We start from the raw sequence: 27,256 nt of genomic DNA, 5'->3' as shown, positions 1-27,256 counted from the left end.
TACTAAGAGGAGACAAGACTAAGAAATCAGTGCGGTGTAGTGGTGGGGTGGCTGACACAGACATATGTGTGTATTTTTAAACCTTTAAAACTCCCGGCTGCTAAATGTAAAATATAAAACTGTAACTTGTTATGGAAGTCAATGAGTTTAGAATTGTGTTTCAATTTGACCATAAACTGGAAACCCTCTATTTTATTTTAAATAGATTTTAAACCAATGACACAATGTATAAGAGTGGTTAATTTTTTCTTGCACATAATGAACCAGCACCTGAAGGTGGAGCCAGAGAACTTCTTTGTGTAGTACTTTTTCAGATGTGTGTGTTGGGTTCAGGGTGGTGAAAATTCAGAGACAAGTTTTGTGATTTTACAGGTAAACGGATGTGAACAACAGGGAACTGACCGTAAAAGCACCCTGGGCTTTGGATTGTCAGAAAAGAAAAGAGAATAAAACAGAGAAATGTGAGTCAAGCTTATTTTCTTTTTATTGTTGTTAATGGGTTACAAGGCTAAAGATTCCTAAAATAAGAAGAGTTGTGAGTCATTTTAAACAACTTAATAGCACTCAAATGTGCTGTGCCTGTAGGTAGAGTTATCTAGAAGTCTGAGCTATCGGCTGCCTGAGCTTGCTGTGACCACCACTTCAAAGAGCTCTGGTGCAACATTAAAAGCTGGATAGTGGGGCAGGGGGTCTCGTGTTAACCTTGGGAAGGACACAAAAACATTGTTTGTCAACTTCTTTATGGAGGTGGGAGATGCTGGAGTTAGATTTATAGCAAATTTCACAATTCTTACTGAAATCCACCCCCCCTAGGATGTGAATACATTTCATGCTCTTATTGCAAAACAAGCCTGGCAGGATTATTTGCTGTAGTAGTATACAGACACACAGTAGGTGATTTTGTCATGGAAAGTCACTTTCTGTTCACCTCAGCAGTAGGAATGATAGGTGGCAATCACAATAAAATGCCTATTAAAATTAAAGTTCTAAGGCTCAATGCACAGTTTACTTAGTAAGCCTCCAAGGTTTGCTCCATTTCTACAATTAAAGTTTAAATAATTTTCTCTGTGATTTCTTTGTAATTTTTCTTACTTTCCAGAAACATTTAGAGTGTGTACATTTTTTTCCACCAACAGAAAAACTGTTATTTTCCAGATTTCTTTATTCCTTTCCTTTGATAAATTAACTGGCTTCTGTTACTGAATCCCACTCTCTGTGCTGTATTTGCTTGTAGCCTTAATTACTGGCAATATCAGCTGCCTTACAAGGAGGGCTAAAAATGCATGCCCCAAATCCAATTAACTTTTGATTCACTGCTCGTATAACAGGTGTCTGGAGTAATTGCAGGGTAGCCACAGAGCAGACTGATTTGTATGAGATATAACAGTGTTAAAACTCAGTCTCTTGTATGTTCAGCTCCAGTAGGACCAACCTAACAAGGAATATCTACAAGGGTTCAATCCTGGATTGGGACAGTTCATTACCAAATATATTGATTAGCCAGAGCTACAACAGATCAGATCATTAAAAGTATGTTCTTTAAGCCACTGTGACAATTTGTGGAAGCACCATGTTGTACTTTCAAAACCCTGCAACTTGGTACAGGGTGAAGGGGCTTAAAACAAGACGAAGGAAAGGGAAAACCGAAGGTCGGCTTGCTTTATTGTTCCATAAGGTGATGAAGTCTGACCCAACCACAGGGGAACCCAAAAACTTGAAACAAAAAAAACTAACAAACTCCCCTCTTCTACTCCTAATTTCCTTCAGCGCTTCTGTCCCACAGCTCCAACGTCTCGCTTTCATTCACTTACACACAGACCTACGACATCAACCACTGCTCTCTGCTACATGCTAAACAAATTCCGCATTCTAACGGATTGCTAAAGTGTTCCCACAGGCAGCAGGTCTGGGAGCCGAGAAAAGAAAAAAAGGTGCTAAACTGGGGCAGGCGAGCCACTCTGACAACCCCTCCTAACTCTCCCCGAAACTACCTTGTATTTAAAAATATTATTTCACAAAACGAGCCCATTAACAAGCAGAGTTATCCAACATACACAGAGAGCACACAGGGAGAGACTGAGTGTGAAAGAGAATGAGAGTGGCACTGCTTCACCTTGCAGGCCTCTTGCGCTGGGCTGTAGTGGATTGTGTTTCAATCCCTCTGCACTGCAACACGAGTGGAGGTTGATCCAAACCAGGGCCTCATTAGTTCTGATTCTCAAAGTCCTCCCTAATTCAGATTCATGGAAATACCGTGATCATTTAATGCTGGACTCTTCTCTCTTTTCCTTCTCTCCTGCATGCTTTAGAACACCAAAATGTCTTACAGAAAAAGACTGAACCATTTGTTTTAATTTAGTTGAATGCACCATTCGCTTTAAATTAATTTGAAGCAAGCAACAAGCACTGATGGTATCAAACAGAAAGCTTTGATATTTCAAACCTTTCTTCACCATCAGCTTATAAACAATGAGGACTACGGTAAATCCCCCAATTTAAGAACACACAGTAGTTAAGACAGTTAAATGTGGAAAGGAAGGTGTTCAGTGGAGTTTATATCCTCAGGATCTGGGCTGCCCTCTAAATACGAAGGAAGCAGCTTCACAGCTAGACTGTGTCCAGCCTATTCTCAAGGAATGGCTTTGACAATGAATCCTGAACCACCTCTGATCACAGGTGTAGCTTCACCCAGTTCTTCACTCCCATACTGATTCAATCACTCGCTCACCTGCACAGAGGCCAGCAGAGGGGGGGGGGGGTTGAGGGGGCAGGAGGGGGAAGGGGTCAGTGTCTAGTCTACAGTGAGAAGCAAGCAGCTGGCTATGGTCGTCCCTCGCGCTGGGCATTAGGCCGTGTCCTTGCGCTCTGCAGTGGACTCCTTAATTATCTGAAACACAAATACACACCCAGTGAAAACAACAGCTTTCCAATATAAGTAGCACAGGGCAGGTCAAGCTGATGTGAAATGCCTTCAGCCACGGAGGGTACACACCAGACATCCTCAAAATATGAAACTTCTTTTTAAAATGTATTTTAATAACATTTTTTTAAACCATCTGCTCCCAGGAAATTAGACTTTCCCCAGAAGCAAAACCCAAGCTGACTTATAATAATGTTTCTTTATTAGCCCTATACAATTTCTTGCATTAGGAATTCTTCTTTTCGCATACCCCAGCTTTTCTCCATGGAGACACAGACACACAGACAGGGAGAGAAGCTTGGGGTCAGAGCGCAGGGTCAGCCATTGTACGGCGCCCCTGGAGCAGTTAGGGTTAAGGGCATTGCTCAGGGGCCCAACGGAGTAGGATTCCTCTGCCAGCCGCAGGATTTGAACCGGCAACCTTCCAGTCACAGGCGCAGATCCTTAGCCACAGAGCCACCACTCTTATTTACAGGTAAGAATTAAACTAGTTAGAAATGAGCCGGCTACCATTGTATACAACCCCTAGGTCACCCTTGATCCTGATTTGTTTTGAGGGAAGAACACACGTTCAGACAATTAAGGATAGCACCAGGGGTTTTACCCACCCTAGACGAGTTGTCTGCAGTCCAGAATCAACACAAATCCACCAACTTTCACACGAAATACCCAAACACAAGCAAGTAATACCAATTTACAAAATGCACAAGCCTCATAGGCAGATAAACAGTATGTTCAAACTACTGTAATTGTAATCTGAAATTGGGCTCTTCTTTTCTTTCGTGCGGAAGAACGTTTACCGGTGTTGAACGCACGTGTGTCGGCTTGGACTGCAGACCGTACCCCCCTTTAAAAAGACAGCACCGGTTATTGGCTTCTGCTGCCCTCTGTCGGCGGAAGGATTAAGTACAGGTCTCTTGTTTCCCCACTGTTCGAGTTGCGTCAACAATCTTTACCAGCTTCTTCGTCGGATTCTACTTTAAAAAGGGAGTGCTGTCATTTTTAGAAAAACCATCAGTGTACTATTGTTCATCATGTTACTGAATAGCCCACGCCATCATTTAAATGTTAGTCGCTAGATTCTGTTTACATGAAAAACAAAGTTATTTGATTCAAAATGTAGTTACAGTATGAAAATTGACCTTTGAGTTATAGTAATATTGTATACGTGTGAAAATATATAGTGTTGCTGTAATTAAATAATTAGTCAATGTGTTGTTCAAAAGAATAGATAATGACTTGAATTAAAAGAACAATTGAATCGTATCCAGTTACTGTATGTCTCTACGCCTGATTTCCTAATCCTCTGGGTGAAAGACGCTGCAGGGCCATATTCACGGCGTATGCACTGTCAATAATATTCCTGTATGGGTAACCCATGAAGTTAACATTTACTGTATGATACAAACCTTGGGATTCTGAGCCAAAACGTTTAGGTGCTAAATTCCTTGTAGAAAGTAATGAAGATTTAAACACATACGTTTTGGGGCCTGGTTATTAGAATTATATGATAGAATGATTCAGTATTTGAATAGCAACAGCATGGTGGTCAATTGGAGGGTGGTCGATTTTAGCGGCAGAACACCTCGATGGTTCCTTCTCCACTGAGGCGCATGATGCGCTGTCTAAGCTTCAGAGCAGAGCGCAGCGCTCGTGTCTTCCTCCACCATGACACCAGCCTTTCTGACATCGGCAAACAGTCGATACGGTGATCGGGTGGACACAAGCCCAGAGAAGAAGGCGAGCACAAGCAATTCGTGACAAAGCAGTAGAGCACAGGTAGAAGTCTCTCAGTTGTCAATCCTCTTTCTAAATCCAATTGATCTCGAATTTGCTTTCTCTACCTCTGGGCTTGTATTGAAATATTTACCTGCCTGTTTCTCAAGCTACAAGCATCAGACAAGAGTAACTGTTACAAGACATGGGTTCTAGAAATCCTCTTACTTGGACAGATAGATGTCAGACAGGGGCTTAAGCATGAGGGCCCATGCAGAATTAAACTATTTACTAGGGGGGTGTTGACCCTGTGTCCTGTGTTCTCATTCCCACACATGGGCGTACCTTGTTGATGGAATCTCTAGGGGGTTTCGTCAGGTGTTTTGAGGCTGAGGCTGCACTAAGGTTATGTTACATTATGAGGCAACGCAATAAAGCTAAAGCTGACACCAAAGATCGAACACAGACAAATCAGAAACCCTGGTGAAAATATATTGTAATTTCCATCCATCCAGTTTCTAACCACTTGATCTGATCTTCAGGGCTGTGGGAAAGCTAGGGCCTAGCCTAGCAAGAAACAGGTGCAAGATGGAGTAAAAGTGATTATAAATTATGATATAATTATTATGTAGTTCAAGAAGGTAACTGCATCAGCTCGCGTAGGCTGCAAAGGATCAAGAAAAGGTTTATTCGCTGCTGAAAAGAGAAGAAAAGAAACACAACGTTTCAGCTGTGGAGCCTTCTTCAGGTGTGACTCCACAGCTGAAAACTGTGTGCTTCTTTTCTTCTCTTTCAGCATAGAATGACCCTTTACTTGTTCCTAATTATTACGCAATCTTATTATTGTTTACATACATAGTAAATATATATGCATTATTATATAATTTGTTATAGGTGTAATATAAATATAGCAGTAAAATCATATTTTTTTAAAGTGCTGAAGCATAAGGAAGTGTGCAGAAGCCATACCATGTCTCTCAGGGTGCAGTAATGTCTGGTGCCTAGGTACCATTGGGGCTAAAGTGAAGGTAAACAAGTTGCAGCCTGTGCGCTGGTCTGAGATAGGCAAATGCCAGTGCTTGTGGATACAGCGCCCCCTGCTGACGTACCTCCCCATCCCTCATGTCCACGGTTTTCACCAAAATGGTTCTCTTCACATGAGACTCTGGGGAGAGCTTTGTGTCCAGGCTGGTCTCTGCGGTACAGGAAGTGAAAAGGATTTGTGCACTTGGGACTGGCGTTTACAGATCATTATGATAATATGAGAAATATGAGTATATCAAGAAATAAGGTAACAGGACATACTGTACAGTCTACTGGTACAAATGAGCTACTCCAGCAGGCTTGGCATCTCTAGAGCTAAGTAAAACTGTCTTTTGCTTTCTACAGGATGTGCCACCTGTCCATCCATGGTAACACCAAGTATCAGTTTGAAGATGATTGGCTTTGTGCACAAGGTCAAACACTGGGTGCTGCCTTTACCTGCTGGACATGTTACAGGAAGCTGTTCACTGATAGCAGCCAGGGTTGCTGCAACACTGACAATCACAGTGAGTGTTCACAGGACATGCTGGATCACCACCTCACAGTCCTGACCCGAAAACCACTGATTTCAATCCCTTCTGTGCTTTAAAGAGTCTCCTGTACAGCCGAGGAATTGCCACTAACTTCAAAAAGAATTGTAGCAGGCAGTTACACCGGACTCCAGGAGATCTGCTAAGTTTGTTATATTGGTGTTAGTAGTGGGATTCAAACCCATATGAACAGAGTTCCTGCCAGACAGGTGTCCCAGGCAAGACAAACCCGTGACTCTGGACTCTGTTCAATTCCACGGCACTCTGCCACCCAAAGTCAAATAATTAGAGCATAACAAAAACAAAACCATAAATGACTTGAATAATCACAGTTTTTTGAGTGTAGTGTTGATTGGAAATTGTTTGATATTTTGCCCTGGGTTCTGTAACGACTAAAATACTTTGAAAAGGGATTCACTCATATGTGGTCTCATTGTGAATCTGGTGATGTACCCTTTCCTCCATCAGAAAATAGATGTCCTTGTTTTCATTCAAGGATAGATTATATTCTGAGGTTAATTAGCCCTGGATTTAAATTTTTAACCTGATTAAGTATTTCCTTTGTCCCTTTCGGTCACTATACGTGTCAAAGACATTTTTCAAATTGAATATATCTTCAAGGATGCTAAGACAGCTTGAAAAGTGAAAACTGCTGTAACGTTCCACTCAGAATGGCCCAGATCAGGAACTGGTGTTGCTCTGTTTGTGCAGAATGACAAAGGGTGCATGACAATTTAAACCTCCAGAGAAATAATAAAGAAAGGTTGGATAATAAAAAGTAAATTACATGTGTGTTTGAGGGGGAGGGTGCTCACCTCTGACTTGAAGAGTAGAGAAGCTCTGAACAGGAACAGTGATCCTGAGCAGAAACAGAAAAGGCAGAATTTAATCACTCCTCACCTTTAATTAATATAGGCTTACAAACCAAGAAGAATGCTTACTGGGATCAGTTACCAATATTGGACTTTGGCTTTCCAGGAAAAAACAACCATATTAAAAAAGTTTATTCACAAATTGTTTTATACATTGAACATTGTCAACGTTGATACCCTACAGTACATACTGTATGCATATTTGCATATACCTTTGCATATTTCATGTTCAAGTTCAAGTACATTTATTCTTAAACTTGGCAGTATTTGACAGAGCATCTGCAGTAGACGTACTGCTGTTTTTAGTGTAGTTTCTGTCATTCACAGAAGAGTGATTAAAGTTTTTGTGTTTTTTTAAAATAATTAAAGGCATGTCACTAAATTATTCACAAAAATTCAATTTTGGACATAAAACTGATACTTGCATTTAAGTATAACCTTATAATTATGCTTATTGTATTGGCATTGTAATGTGTCTATTGTGTGTATGTGTCTATTGTAATTGTTGTAAAACTGATCTACCTGTACAACAATTTAATTAAAATGAAAAAAACATTCAAATGAGCACTATATGCATGGTTTTTCCCAAGTCCTGTTCTTTTGCCTGGTGTAGGTGGAGCGTGATGAGCATGTTTGCAAATATCCAAACTGAGCTGTAATTTGATGGTGCAATCTTACGATGCACAAATATTTTGGCACCACCCAGTCTGGCATCTGCTCCACCATGAATGTTGTTTAGTTCCTCTGTCCCTTTGTACTGTCATTGCTAACACATTCTGCAGGCTGATATCTGGGAGTAGCTTACAGACATGCCTTTCCTGCATTCTCTTGAAACCTCTGGTCACCATATGACATTGCTACCCTGGAAAGAGTTGCAACAACAGCAACTGGAATAGTCCAGAACACTGATTGAGCTCCATAGCCAATGGTCTGGATTATATCAGTCCCTGGTCACTCTAGAAGCAGGACTCAGAGCTGGGTGGGCATGTGTCAGCCAGTGCATACTCACCTTGCTGCTGAATTGTGACCCCTGTGAATTGACCTGCATTTGTGAGTTTGTAGTGTGGTCTCTGAGAGCTGCATCACTCCTCCTGTCAATGCTCACTCTGCTGTGAGCTCACTGGGACTACTGGGTAGAATGACTACTGCACACTTTATTTAATACAGGGTTGTGGGCAGCCAGTGTCCCAGCAAGCAATTGGCGCAAGGCAGGATACACCTTGGATGGGATGGCAGTCCATTGCAGGGCAGACACACACACAGCCAATTTTCCCATAGCCAATTAACCTACCAGTATGTTTTTGGACTTTGTAAAGAAACCCATGCAAACATTGGGAGAACGTCCAGACTCCATGCAGATAGCACACAAGAATTGAACTCAGGGCCCCAGTGCTGCAAGGCAGCAACGCTAACCACTGCAGCACAGTGCTGCCTACATTCTCTACATTCTTTAAATTTAATCCTGCATATTAATCCTAACATACTGTATTTTCACATTTTAGTTTACATCCATCTCGGATAGAATTTCATGTTATTGCTCTGTGGTTTTGCTTTTCCTGTGGTGGGATGTGCTCCCAGTTTATCCCATTTTTCCCATTCAGTTCCTCAATAAACTCGGCCCAACCATCACACCCTCAGCTGAATCCCTGGCAGGCTCACCGGCTCTCCTCGCCCTCCAGCAGCTTCCTGTAGGTGGCGATCTCAATGTCCAGGGCCAGCTTGACGTTGAGCAGGTCCTGGTACTCCTGCAGGTGGCGCGCCATCTCCTCCTTCAAACTCTGGATCTCCTCCTCCATACGGTTCACAGCGTCCTGGTAGTTGGCCGACTCAACAGAGAAACGATCCTCCATCTCACGCATCTGGCGCTCCAGGGACTCATTCTTACAGAATGGAGAATGATCCATAGTCAGACAGGGGCAAAATAGCCATGAGCTAAAAATACAGCAATTCTCTAACTGCAAAGACTATCATTGGAAGAAACTGAGTCATCCAGCCACATAAGGAGTGTAGTGGGTGGGCATATGCAAAGGTTTCTTATCTGTATATTGTGGTTATACAGTATTTCTCTTTATCTAATGCTCTGTGTTGACATACTGTGTTCATTTGCGAAATTGCAATCATCTTCACACTAAAGAGACAAAACAACAAAAATAAGCACACTCCTTGTCGAGATGTGCCTCTGAATGCTTTATTGTTAATTAGACTCACAGTTCCACGGAGTGATTCCAGGTCACAGGTCAACGCCTGGATCTGGCGGCGGTAGTCATTGGCCTCTTGTTTCGCCTGTCGCAGAGCTTCTCCGTTCCTATTAGCTGCATCAGTCAGATCAGCAAACTGGGAGAGAACACAAACATTTACAAATCATCAGAAGTCCATGAAAGAACAAAGATGAGTTGATCTGATTGAAGTATCCACAATACTAAAAGGCAATATCATACTGATGTACGTGAAGGTGAGGGTGTGTTTAGGAGTTAAAATAAAATGCACTTATTTACACAAAGAGCTAAAAGCACCTAAATCTATTTATTCAGCCATGCCTTCAAAGATGGTACATGAGATTTCTTTAATAAACACCTGCATGAGAGTCAAGGTAAATTTTGCTAAACTTCTAATGAATAAGTGAGAAAATTAACCTGAAAGAAATCCTTCAGCCAGTCTTGGAAATTCCAAAGCTTTCATACCAAAGCAAACAAGAAAAACGGAACAAGGGAAAGGAGGTCAATGTCTTTGATAAGGCCAGACCTTGGAGCGGTACCACTCCTCCGTCTCCTGCATGTTGGAAGTGGCCATCACTTCATACTGGCTGCGGATGTCTCTGAGTGCCGCGGTCAGGTCTGGTTTGGACATGTCCATGTCAACGTGGACTTGCTGGGCCAGCACCTGCTCCTGCATCTCATGCAGTTCCTGTGGGCAGAAGAGAAGGACTGACTGAGTGTTCACTCACTGCTGAACACCTCCCTCAAAGACTTGTTCCTGATTCCCCCTCCTCTGGTTATCCTCCATTTCTAGAGACCTGACAATACCCTCCACTGCAATCTCATGCCTTCCTTCTTCAAATGGTGGATGTCCAGCTAGGGTTTCATTTCCATCCCTGAAGACCTTGCTAACCTCATCATGGATCTTCTTGAGGAAGTTGATCTCGTCCTGCAGGGCATCGATTTTTCTCTCCAGCTGAACACGGTTAAGAGCTGCCTCATCAACATCCTGTAGAGACACAGCAGGCAGCTGTTAATATGGAACGCAAGTGCAGAGTAACTTTCAAAATCTGACCTCCTGAAGCTGCTGAATACTTCTACATGCACTGTCCTTACCAGACTCACAATGAAGAAGACCATGGCTACCCTGTATTTTAATAATAAGCAAATATTGAGTGTACACATACAATAGATTGCTACATTTGACTCTATAAAATAACTTTGAAGTGCAATGTTAAACAAATATGAGCTGTATTGTTTATGTTTTTAGATGTGTGTTGAGTATGTTGTCTTTATAATATAGTCTGGGAAACAATACAACCTTTACAACCCCAGGACAATATGGTTTATAGCTGTTTATTCTCTAGACACCATGTGCACCTACTGCATAGTTCTTCAATTTCCTGGAAAATGCCAGAGAGACCTGCCTTGAATGTCAGCAAAATCAAAATATTTGGGACCTGTGAGTGACTGCACTGTTAAAGTCCCTCTATTCACAGACAGGTCCAGCCATACAATATGGAGTTGTTAAACTGAAGTTCAATAGAAGGTCAAATTGTATTCTCACACTTCCATTCTCTTTTATATGAAATCTTGCCAGATGAGTACCTCCTTTCACAGCATTTTTCTCGCCCCTCTCTCTACACCCCATCTTCAGCGTTGCAGCTGCCTCCCTGGTTCAGTCCAGGCAAGTTCAGGGGTTTCTGGCAGCCTTGACCTTACAACCAGGATTGTCATTTCTTCAGCCAGGTGAGTTCACACCAAATACAAAAAAATCAAGTATGCTATCCCTGTAAATTCATTGTCTCGTCACATTTATTCAATTATGACCAAACTACTAAACTGGGTTTTGCTGCTTTGAGCCTGGGCTATGTCACTAGTCCATCCTGACTGATTATCCCCAAACAGCAGCACACCCCTAGGTCTGGCTGGGCTGCTTTCCTTACTTTGGCAAATGACAGCTGTCCCTGGAACTTGTCAGTTGCCTGCATGTGTGCAGTGTTGTCGATGAAAAATAGATCACTATTCCGATTGCTGTTGGAACTTCCCTGCAACTCATTCTGCAGTGATTTCAGATGGGGAGGGGAAAGTAACTGGCTCAATTCTTAGAAAATTGCAAAGACTAGATTATGGTTCGACTTGCCTGTCGGTATGAGTTCAGGTTATTTTCAGCTTCAAGGCGCAAGTTGATCTCATCTTGTAGCCTGCAGGAGAAGAGAACAGAACCATTAGCTTTAAGGTACATCATTATTGCCCAGCATCATAAAAGGAAGACACTAGACCTAATTGGTTTTACATAAATGTCCACTTTGATTTAGTATTATTACAAGCCCTCAGCAGATATCGATCTACGTCATTAGCCAACTGCAATGTTTCAAGCTGCAATGTTCAGTAAGGAAACGGGAGCTTCAGTTAACCTGCACTTCGCACGTCACAGCAACCTTTGTGGTTTGCAGAGCTGTCAGCAAGAACTGCAGCACATCCTTCAGTTCATTACTCTGCTACAGTATATCCCTTGTGGGGCTCACATACTGAAAAGGGCATATGGATTATCTCTGTACCTCTCAGAGGAATCTTCTATAGTCGTCACCCTAGTCCCACTATTGTACAAGCCACAGCACAAGCTATAAAGTCAATGCTTTGTGATTATAAAATTGACAAGAATGAAAGGGGAATATAACTGTTTTTTTTTTCCAATAAAATGCTCCTGGTGAATTCCTGAAGCATGTCTGTAAGCAGTCATGAGGCAAAGTATATCAGCGTAGCACTAGCTTTACAGAGGGATTTAAAAAGCAGGATGTAGAAAATTGCTGACATCCTGTGAAATGTATGACTTTAGTAAGGATAAGTGTGGACTTTTTAAATCTTTAAAGCTTTCAGCACAACAGCATGCCCTGGAGGATGCTGTCAGTCTCACAGCACTCACATGGGGACTGAAAGTTGCACACACTTCTCCTGTACTAAGAGGCCGCAAGAGATGTTAGACAGCAGCCTCAAGCATACAGAGCAACAGAACACAGAACCAAATCCCAGGTGATGTGTTGGAGTGATCGTGGTTTACAGTGTAATAGTTCTAGACAAGGCAATGGCTATGTTTGAAAACGTGTCAGAATAGCAACAATGAAAAGAAAACCTTTAGCCGTAAGGGGTCCCATAGTGCAAGATGAAGGAGTTTTGTCTCAACAGCGCAGGGCTCACAAGAATGTTCAAGCTTGGCTCTGCAAAGAGCTGGAGCTTTCAGAGTGCTTGCTGTGGCACTTGTCTGGGCTGAGCACGTTGGGCGCTCAGGGGTGTCTGAATCTGGAGCTTAGTGACAGACTTGTTACTCAAACAGGTGTAGCACCATATGATAACACAGTGTCATTTAGATTTTTTTTTAAATGTTCTTAGGAAGTGAGCTTCAGAGCACAAAGACGTAAAGTAATGTCTGGGTTACCCAGAAAGCTTTAAGAAATGTGTTTGTTTTTATAAGAAGCAAGCAGGTTGTTTGACGAACAACAATGCAACCAGATCTGAAAACAAACTATCACCAAAGAACATAGCAGCCCTTGAAAAAACTAAAAGAAATTAAAAACACAGAACAATCTGGGATACTTTTTTAATATATCCCAGGAGGAGACTCAACATCATAACTCTTTTGTGCATTCAAATGAATTTTCTTTTACCATAAGTCAGCATTTCTACACATGTAGAACTGCTTGAACACAGAAAAATAATTAGATGCTTTAATTAGGCAGATACACAATATTGAGAAACGTGGATCAACTGAAAGCTACAATCTGCTGACTTCTACATCCACTCTAAAATCCACCTTTATTTTATTTCCAGGGCAAAAAAAAGTCTGTGTTGTTGTGTACAAGGACCACAAACATCACCAGCGCTGACAAAGATTAAGAGATTAAACTGAACTTTTTGCAGCTGTGCATGGCCCATGCTCCCTCTGACAGCCAGCAGGCCAGACAATAAAGGCCCCTTTGTCACACTTGTTTGTGGGGACAGCAGCCACCCAGCCCACTGTTGGCAATTCCCAAAGAATAAAATTGTCAGAGATGCACCATTCTTTGGGCACAGACATAAATTAGGCAGAGGTGTGGGATGAACTGTGGTCTCAGTCTTCCATTGTTTTCCATGGTGTTTTGGAGGAAGGAGGTTGAGCTGGAAAGGGATCTGGAGATGCTTCATAATGTCTATACTGTACTGTTGTTTAACTGACAAATGGCAGAAGAGCTTTTCTCACCTTGTGCAAATAACCTCAAGGAAAGGAATTCTTTGGATGACAACAGTCAAATGTTTGCTTATCTGGCAAAAAGAGGCTAACTACTTTTATTTTTCATGTGCATTTGTCAAATGTTTATCTTAGCATTGCTGTTTGCACTGTGGGACTCTCAGTGCCATTTACAGACACGACTTATCTTCATCTCCTCTATATTGGTAAAGCAGGTTATAGAACTGAACCAAGCTGACTAGCAATCCATTATGGGAGTAAAAAAGGAGCAATTAATATAAATGAATTAATCAATTCAAAGGGAAAAAATACATACAAGGAAAAGAATAATAGTGCATTAAACAGGTCTGATTGTGTGACATGAGGATGAGATGGATTTCACTAATAATGGTGGGAAAGCATGCATGAACCCATCACAGCTATTACTCATCAAGAGCAAAGCTTTTCTTTAAGTACTGGCATGAATGCAAGAGTTCGTGCAGCTGTCACTTCAAGCAAGGCTGAAAAGAGGAATTTAATTCACAGTCAGGCTCTTTGTGGGGCCCAGTGAAAAGCCTATGTACATAATAAAATGTAGGGGGCTCCTTCACTCGACTGTTCTCCAAACTACTTCATATTGTGAAATTTAAGCAGCTACAGTAATGGGCCGTCAGGTTTATTTGCTAGTAAACTCAAGGCTATAAATCCGTACATTTCAGGCTTCGTGCAGCTTAGTGATCCAAGTGGATAAATTTATAACTTTACAGGTTATTATAATATAATAAAAGCGGCATGACTGATTCCATCTCCTCAGATCCCTGATAGGTGCACAGTCACAGGTAATGTTGTTAATTTTATTTTTTCTTGTGAAAATTGTCGCAAATGACTATGATTTATGACTCTAGCCCTGTTTAGGTAACCTTAGTTCACTTCACCTTTAGACAGCAAATCCATACCACTGAATAAGCTAACAGTGGTTTGAAGGTTTTAAGATCTGTATAACCATCACAAATATGGTATCTATCTGCAAACCCCATCTTACCAGAAATCTCTAGTTTAGCACAGTTTAATTGATGACAATAAAACCCTTTTTCAATAGTTTGAGGACACCAGCCTTCAGTATGAAGAATACCAAAATCAGTGGAATCAAAATATCCTACATTCCAACTGCTTTGAATGTCAGTTGAACACAAAACATTTCCAGCAGCACCACATCTGCAATGTAAAACTGAAAAAGTTTTTAATTCCACCCTAGTTCTTCTGCCCTCCTGTGTCACACTAATTTTGCATCTACAAATGCAGGCACTGGCACTCACAACACAAACACACTCTCACGCTCGGTGTTCACTCTGGCTTGTAAGGATTAGATTTAGTCAGCAGACATCATCTTTCCAGGGCAATTTCCAAAACTGTACTCTGAATTCCTTTCTGTTCTGAATGTCCTAGTAAAACCAGTTCAAATCTATACTGCATATGATAATACTATATAGGATGCTGTTTTATTTTGTGCATAGATTTAGAAAATTAGCAGAATTTTATTTGAAGAACACAAGCAAAATAATTTATAAACATTTAAGTTATGAATATTCCTGTCCTGGAGTGCACAAAAAAACTTTCTGAAAAACTCCTAATTATTTTGCCTGTACAGGCTCTAGCAAGAGGAGACATCAATTTTTCCTGACACTAAGCATACTCTCAGACACGACGACACGTAGGAAAATCAGCAGCACTGAATGGGGCATAACTCCTCTACTGGATTCTTTGCATTTTAAATTTATAACTCTGTCACTACATTATAAAAGGTTTAAAGAGTATTGCTCTCCAACCCATCCAACAGGTTCTCCTTGGTGACTTTATTCTATAGTTTACGAGTTCCCCATTGTTCTTAACCTAGGCTACACTCTATTGCACATTGCAATATACCAGCTCATTGTTAAGAGATATTGACTATACTGTACGTTTTTAAATCATGTCTTAAAGTATATTTTCAATTCCTGGCACACACTTATAGATCTACTTTTGATCTATACTTGTGGGCCAATTTATAAGGCCCTTTGAGACATGGCTAATGAATTATCCTGCCTGAACTGGAGACAGTTATTCTATTTTTTTCCTCTCAGAGCTCTTGTAGTAGCTGGCTTTTGCTCGTGGCACCAAAGCAATCCTTGGAGCCGCTGTACTGTTATTCTCCCTCCGGAATCTGAAAGGACTACGCTCGGGGCTTTGGGAATGCTGTTAGGGGAAACTCCAGCTTACTTCTGCTGCAGGTGGGCCAGGTCCTCAGCCAGGTTGTCCCTCTCGATCTCCAGCCTGGCGCGGGTGGTGCTCAGCTGGTCCACCTGCTTGCGCAGCTCGCGCAGCTCGTCCTGGTAGATGTCGCCCAGGCGGGTGGGCTCCTTGCCCCTCAGCTGGTTCAGCTCGGCCACCAGCACCTTGTTCTGCTGCTCCAGGAAGCGCACCTTCTCGATGTAGCTGGCGAAGCGGTCGTTGAGCTCCATCATCTCCACCTTCTCGTTGGTGCGCGTCTCCTTGTACTGGGCTTTGAGCACGGTGTCCAGGGAGAAGTCCAGCTTGTCGGGCGTGAAGGAGCCCAGGACGACTCCACTGCGGCGCGCCGTGACATTGGAGTGCGAGAGCCGGGGAGAGCTGTGGACGGCGAATCGGCCGGTGGACAGGGATGTCCTTCCACCGCTCCCCGACGCCCCAAACCTCTTCCTGTAAGAAGACGCCACCACCCTTTGGGTCTCCATGTTCGTGCTCATGGTGTTCGGTGGAAATGGAACAAGTCAGCAAATGAAATGGTCTCTGTCCCTCTCCGGCTTTTATAGACACTGTCCTCCGCCCCCCCACCCTGAGCAGGAGGGCTTGAGACAGGAGGGGGAGAGAGGCAGGGGGAGGGGGAGCACCACAGCTAGGACTTGCCAGCCATTGTGCTCGTCTACTGAACTTGAAACTCTCCTGGCTTTCTCTCGCTTTCAGCAAGCTGGAGTTTTGGAATGTTATTCAGGAGGGAAAAAAAAAGATAATGAGCGCCTGAAGTACTCCTGTGCACTGTAGGGAACAACTCTGCTGCAGGACTGTGGTTTTCAAAACGGTTTTAATCAGTGTGGCTGCACACTGCGTCCAAGGGATTTACTGGAAATAACACTCACTGGACTCTCGCCGCAGTTTTGTAAAGCACTGCCATCTACAAAACACTTTGCAAGGATTTATTTTATGAAGATTTAAAAAAAAAGGTGTAGGCACTCTTTTACAATGTCCTTCCCAGTCATAGAACTTATCTACCTTTGTCTGCATGAGGCCAAAGCCAAGAAAAGTAAGATAAAAATCAATTTCACTTTAAGTACAGTATGGCTATAGCTACTGTACATTCTTTAGGATTAATTTAAGAATTAACATTGCCTACTAACCAAGCATAAAGGACATTCTGTGTGTCCATTACGACTATCAAACTACAGTATTCGACTGTCATTGCTTTCACCTTTTAAGCACCTCTCATCTTCCCCTCAGCTGACACAATCTAAATAAATGTCAGTGTTTTCAATTATCTGAGATGTGCGACGACATCACTAGTGTTGTGTTGCTCTTGTGCACTTCAGCTGCCAGTAGCTTTGCACTGGTGTGAGCATGAGTGCGTACAGTAAACTTCTCTTCCACTCGTTAGAAAACTCCATATATCTGTCAGCACTGTAAGACAGTAAAAACTGAGTCCTTCCTTTCTTGGTCATATTGGCATATGACATATTGGCCCTCTAAATAACACAAAGACCTCTGGTCACTATAAAATGGTCTGGGCTTTGGAGTTATCACTGGATCAGCCAAGCACACAAACAGTGTTGAGGGGCTCCTGAAAATGTTTTCCACCAATTGTGTTGTCTCCAGTCAACCTTGCTGCTTACAATGACTTGAATGATTGCTCGGGTGTCACACAGCAATGGGTTACCATCCCATTGAGCGCAACCCTTGTATTCGCAGATCACTTGAGGCTACAAAAACCATTCTAGGCTCAGGGGCTGTGAGCCGCTGGGTCTGTGTTGACGTTCAACCATGGTGCTCACTGAAAGAGAGAGCACAAGAACAATGCGGTCATAGCAAGACTTTCAAACCTGCCCTGAATCTTACTTTTCTCTTGTTCTTCTGAAAGCTGCGATTTGTACATTTTTAAGTCAGCAACATCAAAGCAGCTGTCAAGTTAATTAGCTTCCCTGTTGTAAAATATATATTATTACTATAAGGGAACAAGTAATAGGTTTATTCCATGCTGAAAAAAAGAAGAAAGAGAACACAACGTTTCGGCCGTGGAGCCTTCTTCAGGTGTGTCACTATTACTATAATATTATTTATTACAATATCTTATTTATTAATTTAAAAGAATTGCTTATGAAAGGCAGAACTTGTATTTCCAACCAAAAAGAAAAAGAAAAGTTATGCTTGCTGTCCAATTTCAATATGCCAACCTATCAACATTACAAACAGGATTCAAAAAGCAACAATATTGAAGATCTGAGACACATATTCTAATTCCTTCATCACAAACCAGCCCATGTCCTACCTCTGGTTTACAGACCCTGCTGAAGAGCATTAAGTCTCACAACATCTGAACAAAAACATGTTTATGATTCTGATGCAGCTGCTGAATTTTTAATAAATGTTTCTTTACGAGACTATAACAAGATAGATAGGTTGGGCAAGCAGTAGAAGGACAAAGAAGTAGTACTTCATATCCTGGTTGGGTGGTTTTACTCTACAGGTCAACTTATTCAGGATGGTAAGAAGACATTAAATGATCTCTTTTGTACCTCCTCCCTCTCGTGTGAATTGGGCCTGAAATTCCAGCATTCACTCCGACAGATTTATCCTTTGCAGAAAGCTCTGGGCTGTGGAGGGCGGGGTTAAGAACTGGGGTAAGATGGGAGATCCATTTAATGACTCTGTGACTTACGAGTCTTAGAGAAATATGGGGTCCGTTTCGAATTGATTAGCAGCAGTTGTCATAGAAACCTGGGGCCCTTTTCGAAAAAGTGTTTTTCTCTGGGGATTGTGGGACTGAGACAGCATTTTTGGATGATTTATTTTAAAATTTAAAATTTTATAATAAAATTATAAAATATAATCTTTTATAATAAAATATAATCTTACTCACAGAAACCAAAGCTATTTATCTAAACAATACATATAAGATCTTTTCAGTGCAGAAATGAAGCCTAGCATTCAGTGGCTTTCTTAAACTGATTCTTTAATCACAAAAAAGTTATCATAGATCAAGGACAGTGTTTTTCCAGGTTTTAAAGACTTACAGTGCCATCAGAGATTAATTTGAATCAAAACCAGTGGACCATGGATCTCTCCCCGAACACAGGTGTGTATGAATGATGGTGTGCAGAGTGAGTTTAATTTTACATTAATGTTACTGTGTGCAAATTTCCCTTTTCCAATTCAACGTGACTGTGAACAGCTCCATCTTGGCCATCTCTTTTACGTCTCTTCCTGTAACCCACCCTCCTCCTCTCCTTTTCTCCTTCAGCTCACCCTAGCAGCTCCTCTGGGAACGTCTGACCAGCCATGAGCTGCCGGAACAGCCCTGAACCGAGCCTCCAGCCCCCTGTCTGTAAACACTCCAAGGACAGACCTCCTGGAAAAGCTTTTATAAGGGTTTTTTAATAATGCCACAGCTCTCATTACAGGGGAACGAGCTTTTCCTTCCCCTTGCATAGGAAGAAAGAAGAGGCATGGGTGAAGGGAGAAAGAGGTATTGTTCATCTTGCTGTGCGTGAGCGATGTAGTCTGTCCCTGTGAAGGCATGGAGTTCAGGGGGGCCCACACTGTCTTAATGGGGGTTATTAATCCTCAGGCCCCTATCAAATTGAACTGCATGACTGCTTTCTCTTCCATAGACTACTAGGCCTCCTTTTTGTAATGAGAAAGTTCCCATAAAAGGGTGGGATAAAAAAATGGAGACAACCTTCCAATTTATGCTTCTCCTCAAACCCTGTCCCTCATAGCCTGTTCAGTTTAAGACACTTATCCAAGAAAGAATGGCTTTCAGGAAACATGGGAATGTTATACATTTGCCAATTCTTTTGCTGTTAACAATTATGTATCTCTTTGCCATGATAAACAGTGCGGAAAACTATGTTATTGATGTGTGAATTCAGGATTTCACACTTATAGTAAAAATAAATAAAATACACATTTGAGCTGTGGAGCCATCCAGACATAGCTCCCTGCTCTAATTTATACTGATAATAAAACTAATATTACTGTCTGCACAATTCCTGCTTTGAACTGGACTTAGATTCATGGGAGTGAATTTTCATGTTTCATGAAATTTCTTGATCATGGAGCTGTTCTTGTCTAATTGCTTCCAGTAGGTTTATAGATTGCTGGCTGATTTAACCGGATATTTTCCACAGCCTGTCACTCAAGGTCAGCAGGGAGGTCAGGGATCAAAGTCAGCACACAGTGTCACAGGCATGGTTACCCGAATCTTACCCCTGAGAAAACATTTTAAAAGATGGATCAGATATGGGTGTAATTGTGCAGAACATTCCCCTTTTAAAAAGGGCAATACGGCACCTGTAGAAGTGCTCTTCCTAGTATCAGTAACGACGTGGTGTCATTTAATAGAAAGAGTTGATCAGGGTCTACAATGAACTAATGGGACTTGTCTTCATGCACTAGCTGTATAAGAGCAGAAAACCGATCTCCGTGGGCTTGAATGTTAGGACACCTGGGAATAAAAGAAGATGGCTCAGTTTGTTCCAGTAGATCTAAACATCGTTGACTACAACATGGTTGTAAAGTTGGTTCCTCACACCTACGTTTTTTTTTATGAAAAGCAGAGCCCCGCTTGCTTTGAATCAACCAGTTGTTAACATCCAGTTCGCGCCTGGCTTTGTGACAAACTGGCAAGCCCCCCACTCAGTGACCAATGAGAAAGCTCTTTGTCAGTCTGACCAAACAGCCCACTAGTGCTACTCTGTACAGAGACCAAGAGACGCTACTTTTTATTGTATTTCTTTGGTTTGTTGGGTTGTTTTGTTTAAAGAAGGAGAGGACAAAGACAGCAAACAAACTGAAATTAATCCTCTTGTTAATTGAAGTTAAATAAGAGGGACTTCTTTAACACTCCACTAATTTGTTTTTTAAAGCCCTGCCTCCACACACACAACATACGATGAAGTCTCATTATTATTTTCACACAAATCCTACAAACCAAGGATTTTTCAGGGTACTACAGTCGTTGCCTCAGATCTAGTCACTCTGGTAATTCCTCAAGTTGGAAAAAACATTTGGATGGGAGAGTGCTGGAGACGTGCCTTGGGAGAAAGTGAGTAGTCATACATCTCTAATCAGGGGCAATGAAATGTTTTTATTTGCTTCTGTTTTGAAGGGAGTCTAAGAAGCCTCCTCTCGCCCCGAATCTAGAGCTGGCTAAGTCTAATGGCTGATTCATGGCCTTATCCAACAAGAGCCAGAACACAGCAAAAGAAAAAGCACAGACTAGTGTAAAGATTCCATTTGCATTGAGCCATCCCTTGGATGACAACAATCAACAAGACAGGCCCAAGGCTCTAATAGTCTTCAGCATTAACTTCAGACAGCCTGCCTGGCACTTAAATAAAAGAATCTTCTTTTCTGAACTGCTGTGAACTTAAAGCTAGATTCTCAACTTTCCAGCATTGCTGCTGAAGAAGAAAATGCAGAGAGTTATATGTGGCTTTGTAGATCAGAGCAATTCCTTTCAAGGTGTCAGCTTGTATTCTGTGCAACAAGGGTCTATTCCAATGAGCACTCAAGCCACTGTATAGTGATGTTTTACCTATTATTTTATGGCCAAGGTAAGATAGGGTATATGGGTGGCACATTGGCACAGTGGTTAGCATTGCTACCTTGCAGTGCTGGGGCCCTGGGTTCAATTCTTGGGGTGTTACCTGCTTGGAGTTTGTACGTTCTTCCTGTGTTTGTGTGGGTTTCCTCCCCCAGTCCGAAGACCTCCTGGTAGGCTAATTGGCTTCTGTGAAAACTGGCCCTGGTGTGAGTGTCTTTGAGTCTGTCTGCCCTGTGATGGACTGGTGTCCTGCCCAGGGTGTACCCTGCCTTGTGCCCAGTGCCTGCTGGGATAGGCTTCAGGCCACCATGACCCCGAACTGGATAAGCAGCTATTGGATGCAATGTGAACGAGTTGAAGGTCTTATGTGAGTTATATTTTTCAAGAAAGTTACAAGTACAGTTGATGATTTGAGATATTTCTCCCTATGAGAAGGGAAAACAATTTTAAACATGCAAGATCACAGTTGCACACTCACTCATATCCCTGTGAACTGTCACACATGTTCATAATTAGCTATCATCAGCCAAAACAGGTGGAATAACATCTCATGTTATGTTATGCATCATGTGTCATATACTGAAAGCTAACTATCAGATTAAGAAGCCATTTTGTCATTATCTTTCCAAGATCGTAGAGACATTCCAGTCTCTGCTTGGTGCAACACCTTAGGGAACTGGTTATTTCCACAAATGGGATCTTCACGGCTTGTCATCTAGCACGTTGGGGAGTCTGTGCTACAGTAGTACACAAAGGAGGTGCTTGAGCTGCAAAAAAATCTGCCCCCTCTTTTGGAGGCTCAACTTCAGCTTTCCCTTCCTATCTTTGTCCTGCAGAACAATAGTCTCATATATACAGTAAACATTCTGTTATTGCTGCTTTTGAAAAGCATCCAATTTTCAGCACAAATGCCTGGTCTTAGAGAACTCTTTCCAATCTACCACACCCTTATATACTGTATACCAAGCACAGAACTTCTGTTAACAATCATCTGTGCTTGAATTAACTCAGGACAATTTTACAACTGGCCCTAATCAATCCTTACCGATGAGCTCTTTTCTATTTACAACACACAATGGGGATAGCTACAGGGGATAGAGACTACACCACATCCTAGGGCCTTTATAGACCCCTTCAACTTTTCCCCATATTCTGTCATACTGGAAACAGATTCATTCAAGTCACAGCTGTACCTGAAAACTTATGTGATGACTAGTGTAACCATCGAGAAATGAAGACAGTGTCTTTCCTGTTAGTCTAGAGTGTGGGAGAGAGAAAAGAGAATAGACCTGACTCTAGGGTGCAACTGCTGTTATATCCAAAAAGCTGAATCATTGACGGTTGCTAATCAGAACAGACACCCAGTGAGTCATTGGATCCTAGTCCAAACTGCAGTCACAATGAAGCTTTTCTGCTCTCCGCAGGAGGGTTTTGTGAATGTCCAGTAAGCCTGCAGTCAGCACTAATTGCTGGGCTGTTTTGCAGAACTGACACCACAAAGGCTTAATATTTGCCCGATACTGACTATGACACAGCTTATCCTTTGGCACATCCTGTTAACAAAGTTGATTGTGTGCTACAGTGGCCTTGGTTTGCTCAACACCTTTATTCCAAGAAGCAAGGGGCTGTGCACCATGCTGAGAGTCTCAAACATGCTTTGTTGTGTCTATGGCTGTAACGTTAAGGACTTGCTTGTGTCAAGAGGGTGCCACCTAGAGGACAGGATGGCTTCTGCAACCCCCCTGGTCCCACATTTGCAGTCTAAGAGTTTTAAACCACGCACGGTGGTGAGAACCACTTGAATTGGAACAGACTGGTAAAAAACAGTAGGATTCCTCTACACATGCCATGTGCTCAGGGGAAGCATGGTGGTGCAGAGGTTGACACTGCTGCCTCCCAGTGCTGGGGCCCTGGGTTCTGTGTGCAGTTTGTATGTTCTCCCCCTATGTTGGTGCAGGTTTGCTCCAGGTGCTCCAGTTTCCTCCCACAGTCCAAAGACACATTGGTTGTTTAATTGGCTTCTGGGAAAATTGTCCCTCGTGTGAGTGTGTTTGTCCAGTGTGTACTTGTTGCTCGTCAGGCTAAACAAAGTGAACATACACCCCAGCCTGCATTTAAAAAATTCAGGACAGGTACAAATCTGTTCAACCAGCTAGCACTTTGTGTGAAAGATCAGTGTCTGCAAAGCCCAGATGGCCAGTCAGTTGTGTCGCTCAAGATTCTTAGAGATCTATTTAGGATTGAATTCTGGGAACAAGTCATAGGAGCTGGATTAGCCTTGAAACTCATTACTGTCTTGCTGATGTCATTGATGTTCCCACAAGTGTGAAAAGAGTACAACAGTTTCACAAGCACTGCGAGTATGCTGCTTTGTGAAGGGGGGAGGGGAGAGAGGCTCAGCCCAAACCGTTCGTGACTTGGCACCGAATTGAGGGTTTCTTGATTTAATGCCCAGGGCCGTAGATGGATGGCGGGGGGGGGTCTGATAGAAAGGGGGATTCCTCTTTGGGATACGCCTCTGTTCTCCTTTCTCTGGTCAGTCAGCAGCCTGACAAAAGAATCAAAAGACTGAGAAAGGAGGAAGGGCCCTTCTCCGCCGAAAAGGTCCCCCCGCGCGTCAGCTCACAATGGGCCTTTGTGAGAGAGGGGAGCCTCCGGCCTGGAAGAAGAGCAGAGGTGGCGGTTTGGGGAGGGGGGGGCAGGAGGTAAAGGGGATCAGACAGCTCCTCATGGAATTACACGCACTTGCACATGTTGTATGGATACTAATAAAATAATTACTATCTTCACCCTGCTCCAACCTTTTTCTAACAACTTCAACCACTTCAGGGTTGCAGGGGAGCCAGAGCCTATCCTGGCCAGCAACCCTGGACGCCAGTCCATCGCAGGGCAGGCACACACAAACATTCACAGCAGCTACACTTTTCCCCCAAACCCAGTAACCTACCGGTATGTTCTTGTACTGTGGGAGGAAACTGGAGCACCCAGAGGAAACCCCTGCAGACACAAGGAGAACATACACGCTCCACACAGAGAGCACACCAGGTCAAAAACTGGACCCAGGGCACCAGCACTAAGGAGTAGCAATGCCCACCACTGAGCAGCTTTGTCACCTGAAGTCACCCAACTCCAACTCGTTAATGTCTGAATAAGTTATGTATTGTCACTCAAAATTCCTCCATCCACTTTTTTCAGTAAACATATACAATATACACGAATAGCTGAAACATTCAGTTTCTTACAGCAATATAATTTGGACATGTCACAGGTCTGTGTTGTAGGGGCAAAAGAGGTCCTTGTGTGAGACTCTTATGGGTTAATACATTCAGTGGGCACCCAGAATCAGGCAGGGATCTAAATTGGCTACAAAGGCTTGGAATATTTTTTTGAATATTTTTTCCTAAAATAATGTTAGACTTTTCTTTTTCAATTATTGAGCAGGATCAAAAACTATATTTCAACTAAAAATAACAGTTCTACATAATGTCAAATCTGACTCTGTCCTGGGCTTATTACTTCTGATCTGGCTCGAGTGTGTTTTAAACAGATACCTACTGCATATGACATATCAGAAAGAAGAGTTCCCCGTGACACCTCAAGAGTAACTGAAAGGCGGGGTTAAACACTGGGAATAGCCCCTGTGCCATAAGTGGAAATATCTGCTCTGATTCCCATACGATTGGTAATGGTCACTCATAAACCCCCATTCATGGTAATAACATCGGGGGACCATGGTTAGAAATCACTGCAACACTGCTGGAATCTGCTGGACACTGTGGGAGATGTTTTTGTCACAAACTACACTAATCCCAAGCCTTCACTGAACTGTGCTGTGACTCCTTGCATCCCTGAAAGAGGCGATCCGTTCCAAGGACCAAGTGTTTTAATGAGGACTGAAGAATGCCAGACCCAATTGAACCTGTGTACGCTGAGCCCCAGGAGGGCTGATGGCACGCCAGCTCTCTTTCTGGATAGTGCTGACCTGCACAAGTACGCGAGACAAACTCCGCTCCACTGAAGAGACGGCTCTGTGCAATATCTGCACTCTCGCTATCCAGGGAACTACTTGTTCTGTTTTCGGCTTTTCTCCCTCTTTTCCAGAGATCAAAGACATCCTTCATTTGTCACAGTGCAAAGAAAAGTCAAATGAGAGTGATTTTTTTTTTTTCCTGCTAAAAGCACAATGGCCCCCTTTCAGGGATGTGCCTGCATTTACTAGCACGGCTGATTTAAAGGCTGGTCCATTCTCCCACGAAAGCCGTAGCTGGTGGACATTTGTCAAGACAGTGTGACAGCCCTGCTCGGTGTCACCCGGAGAGCCATGAACCGGAGCCACAGGCGAAAAGAAACAGTTCCCTTGTTTCAGTGTGGTTTACATCCAAGATTTACTGCCTCCATTCATCTCCTGACTATTTACAACCGCATGTGGACCAAATTGAGCTCATCAAGTGAAAACCCATCTGATTTCCCATCACTCAGCTGCGGTTTCCGCTCTCATGTGGTCGTCCTGTCACTCTTGGGTGTTTTTTTTTTTGCACTGCCACAAGCGTAACTATTGCTGCTTGTTTATATTAACCGCATTTTACTTCCTTTTCATTGCCATTAAAGAGCCTGTTAAAGCATGCACACAAAAGGGTGAATATAAACATTTAATAAACGCATGCGTTCTGCTGTGGTTTGTACCGTTGCTGGCAAATGCTGATTTATCTCATCTGAAACCACTCGTTTTCCTCCTGCGTTCGGAATAACAAAGTTGGGAAACAGTGCATGGGCACAGTGGTCAGCATTGCTGTCTTGTAGTGCAGGGCCCCTGGGTTCAGTTCCTGGGGTGGAGTGTGTATCTTCTCCCTGTGTTTGCGTGGGCTGATCTCTGGGTGCTCTGGTTTTCTCCCACTGTCCAAAGACACACTTGTGTGTTAATTGGCTTCTGGGAAAATTGTCCCTGGTGTGTGTGTATTTGAGTCTGTGTGCTCTAAGTACCTTGGCCTAAGGCCTTGGACCCATTACTTAATGAGATGGACTCTGGCTTCCCTGCAAGCTTGTATTGGTAAACGGTTAGCAGACAGATGGACGGATAAACATTTCATGTTTTTTAAAACATTTCTGCTATCTCTTCGCATGTCCTCTAAGTGCAATTGCAAAACACAAAATGTCTAAATCCACAGTGTAAATTTTACATTTAAGGAACTTTTATCCTGAATAAATACCAGACAATTTTGGGCAATAAAATCCGTTCACCCTTCTTAAGTGCATTTAAATCTGACCACAGAACGCTCTTCTTTAAGACAAAGATAACTGGCCTTGATTGTTGGAGCTGAATCCCTGACTTCTTTCAAGAGCTGTCTGGATGAGATCCTCTGATCAATTAGCTACGTGCTACCAAAGGGGTCAGATGGGCAGGATGAGAGATTTGTAACTTTTTCATGACAAAGGGTTGTGGCAACAGCACAGGGGGTTACAGGATGTGATTTACCATCATACGGGGAGATTCACACCATCCGCTGTCGCAATCAAGCCCAATCCATCCCGACCACGGGCTGTCCTCCCCCCTGCGCTCTGTCAAGCGGTACTGTACAGCTAAAGCTCAGCCCACTAGACCTAAGAACAACTTCTACCCTCCTGCAGTACACATCCTCAACACCTAACTGCAATGTCTCAAACTCAATGCACGCCTGCACTATGCACGTTTTTTTCTTTCATTAGTACATATTTATAGTTCTGGTTGTATTTTTTACTATCTTGTAATATACTGTCTTACATTGTATGGTGTTGGCTGTTGTATCGTGTATGTCCCGAGAGATCAGCGCGAATAATAAGTCCAATGAGTTCCTCTACTCTCTGTTCTCCACGGATCAGAACGCTTGCTCTTGCCCGGGGCAGCTTTGGGAGGGCTTTGATGGGCTGTCACTAGATGTCGCTGTTATATTTACTGAACCTGCGCACA

At 42.7% G+C, this 27,256-nt stretch overlaps 1 protein-coding gene across 1 annotated transcript; it reads right to left on the bottom strand.

Moving 5' to 3' along the window:
• Window positions 1-460: 460 nt before the first annotated feature.
• gfap (glial fibrillary acidic protein) lies at window positions 461-16,330 on the bottom strand. The gene is made up of 9 exons (XM_088622718.1): window positions 15,738-16,330; window positions 11,421-11,481; window positions 10,191-10,286; window positions 9,825-9,986; window positions 9,291-9,416; window positions 8,742-8,962; window positions 7,026-7,069; window positions 5,746-5,831; window positions 461-2,887 (listed from the first exon to the last, which is right to left on the bottom strand). The coding sequence occupies exons 1-9, from the start codon at window positions 16,241-16,243 to the stop codon at window positions 2,846-2,848; spliced, it is 1,344 nt and encodes a 447-aa protein (XP_088478844.1). The 5' UTR covers window positions 16,244-16,330; the 3' UTR covers window positions 461-2,845.
• Window positions 16,331-27,256: the final 10,926 nt, after the last annotated feature.

This window comes from Lepisosteus platostomus, chromosome 28 (genome assembly GCF_059453375.1).
Source record: "Lepisosteus platostomus isolate fLepPlt1 chromosome 28, fLepPlt1.hap1, whole genome shotgun sequence".
NCBI classification, from domain to species: Eukaryota; Metazoa; Chordata; class Actinopteri; order Semionotiformes; family Lepisosteidae; genus Lepisosteus; species Lepisosteus platostomus.
This window is presented reverse-complemented; position numbering and strand designations above follow the sequence as displayed.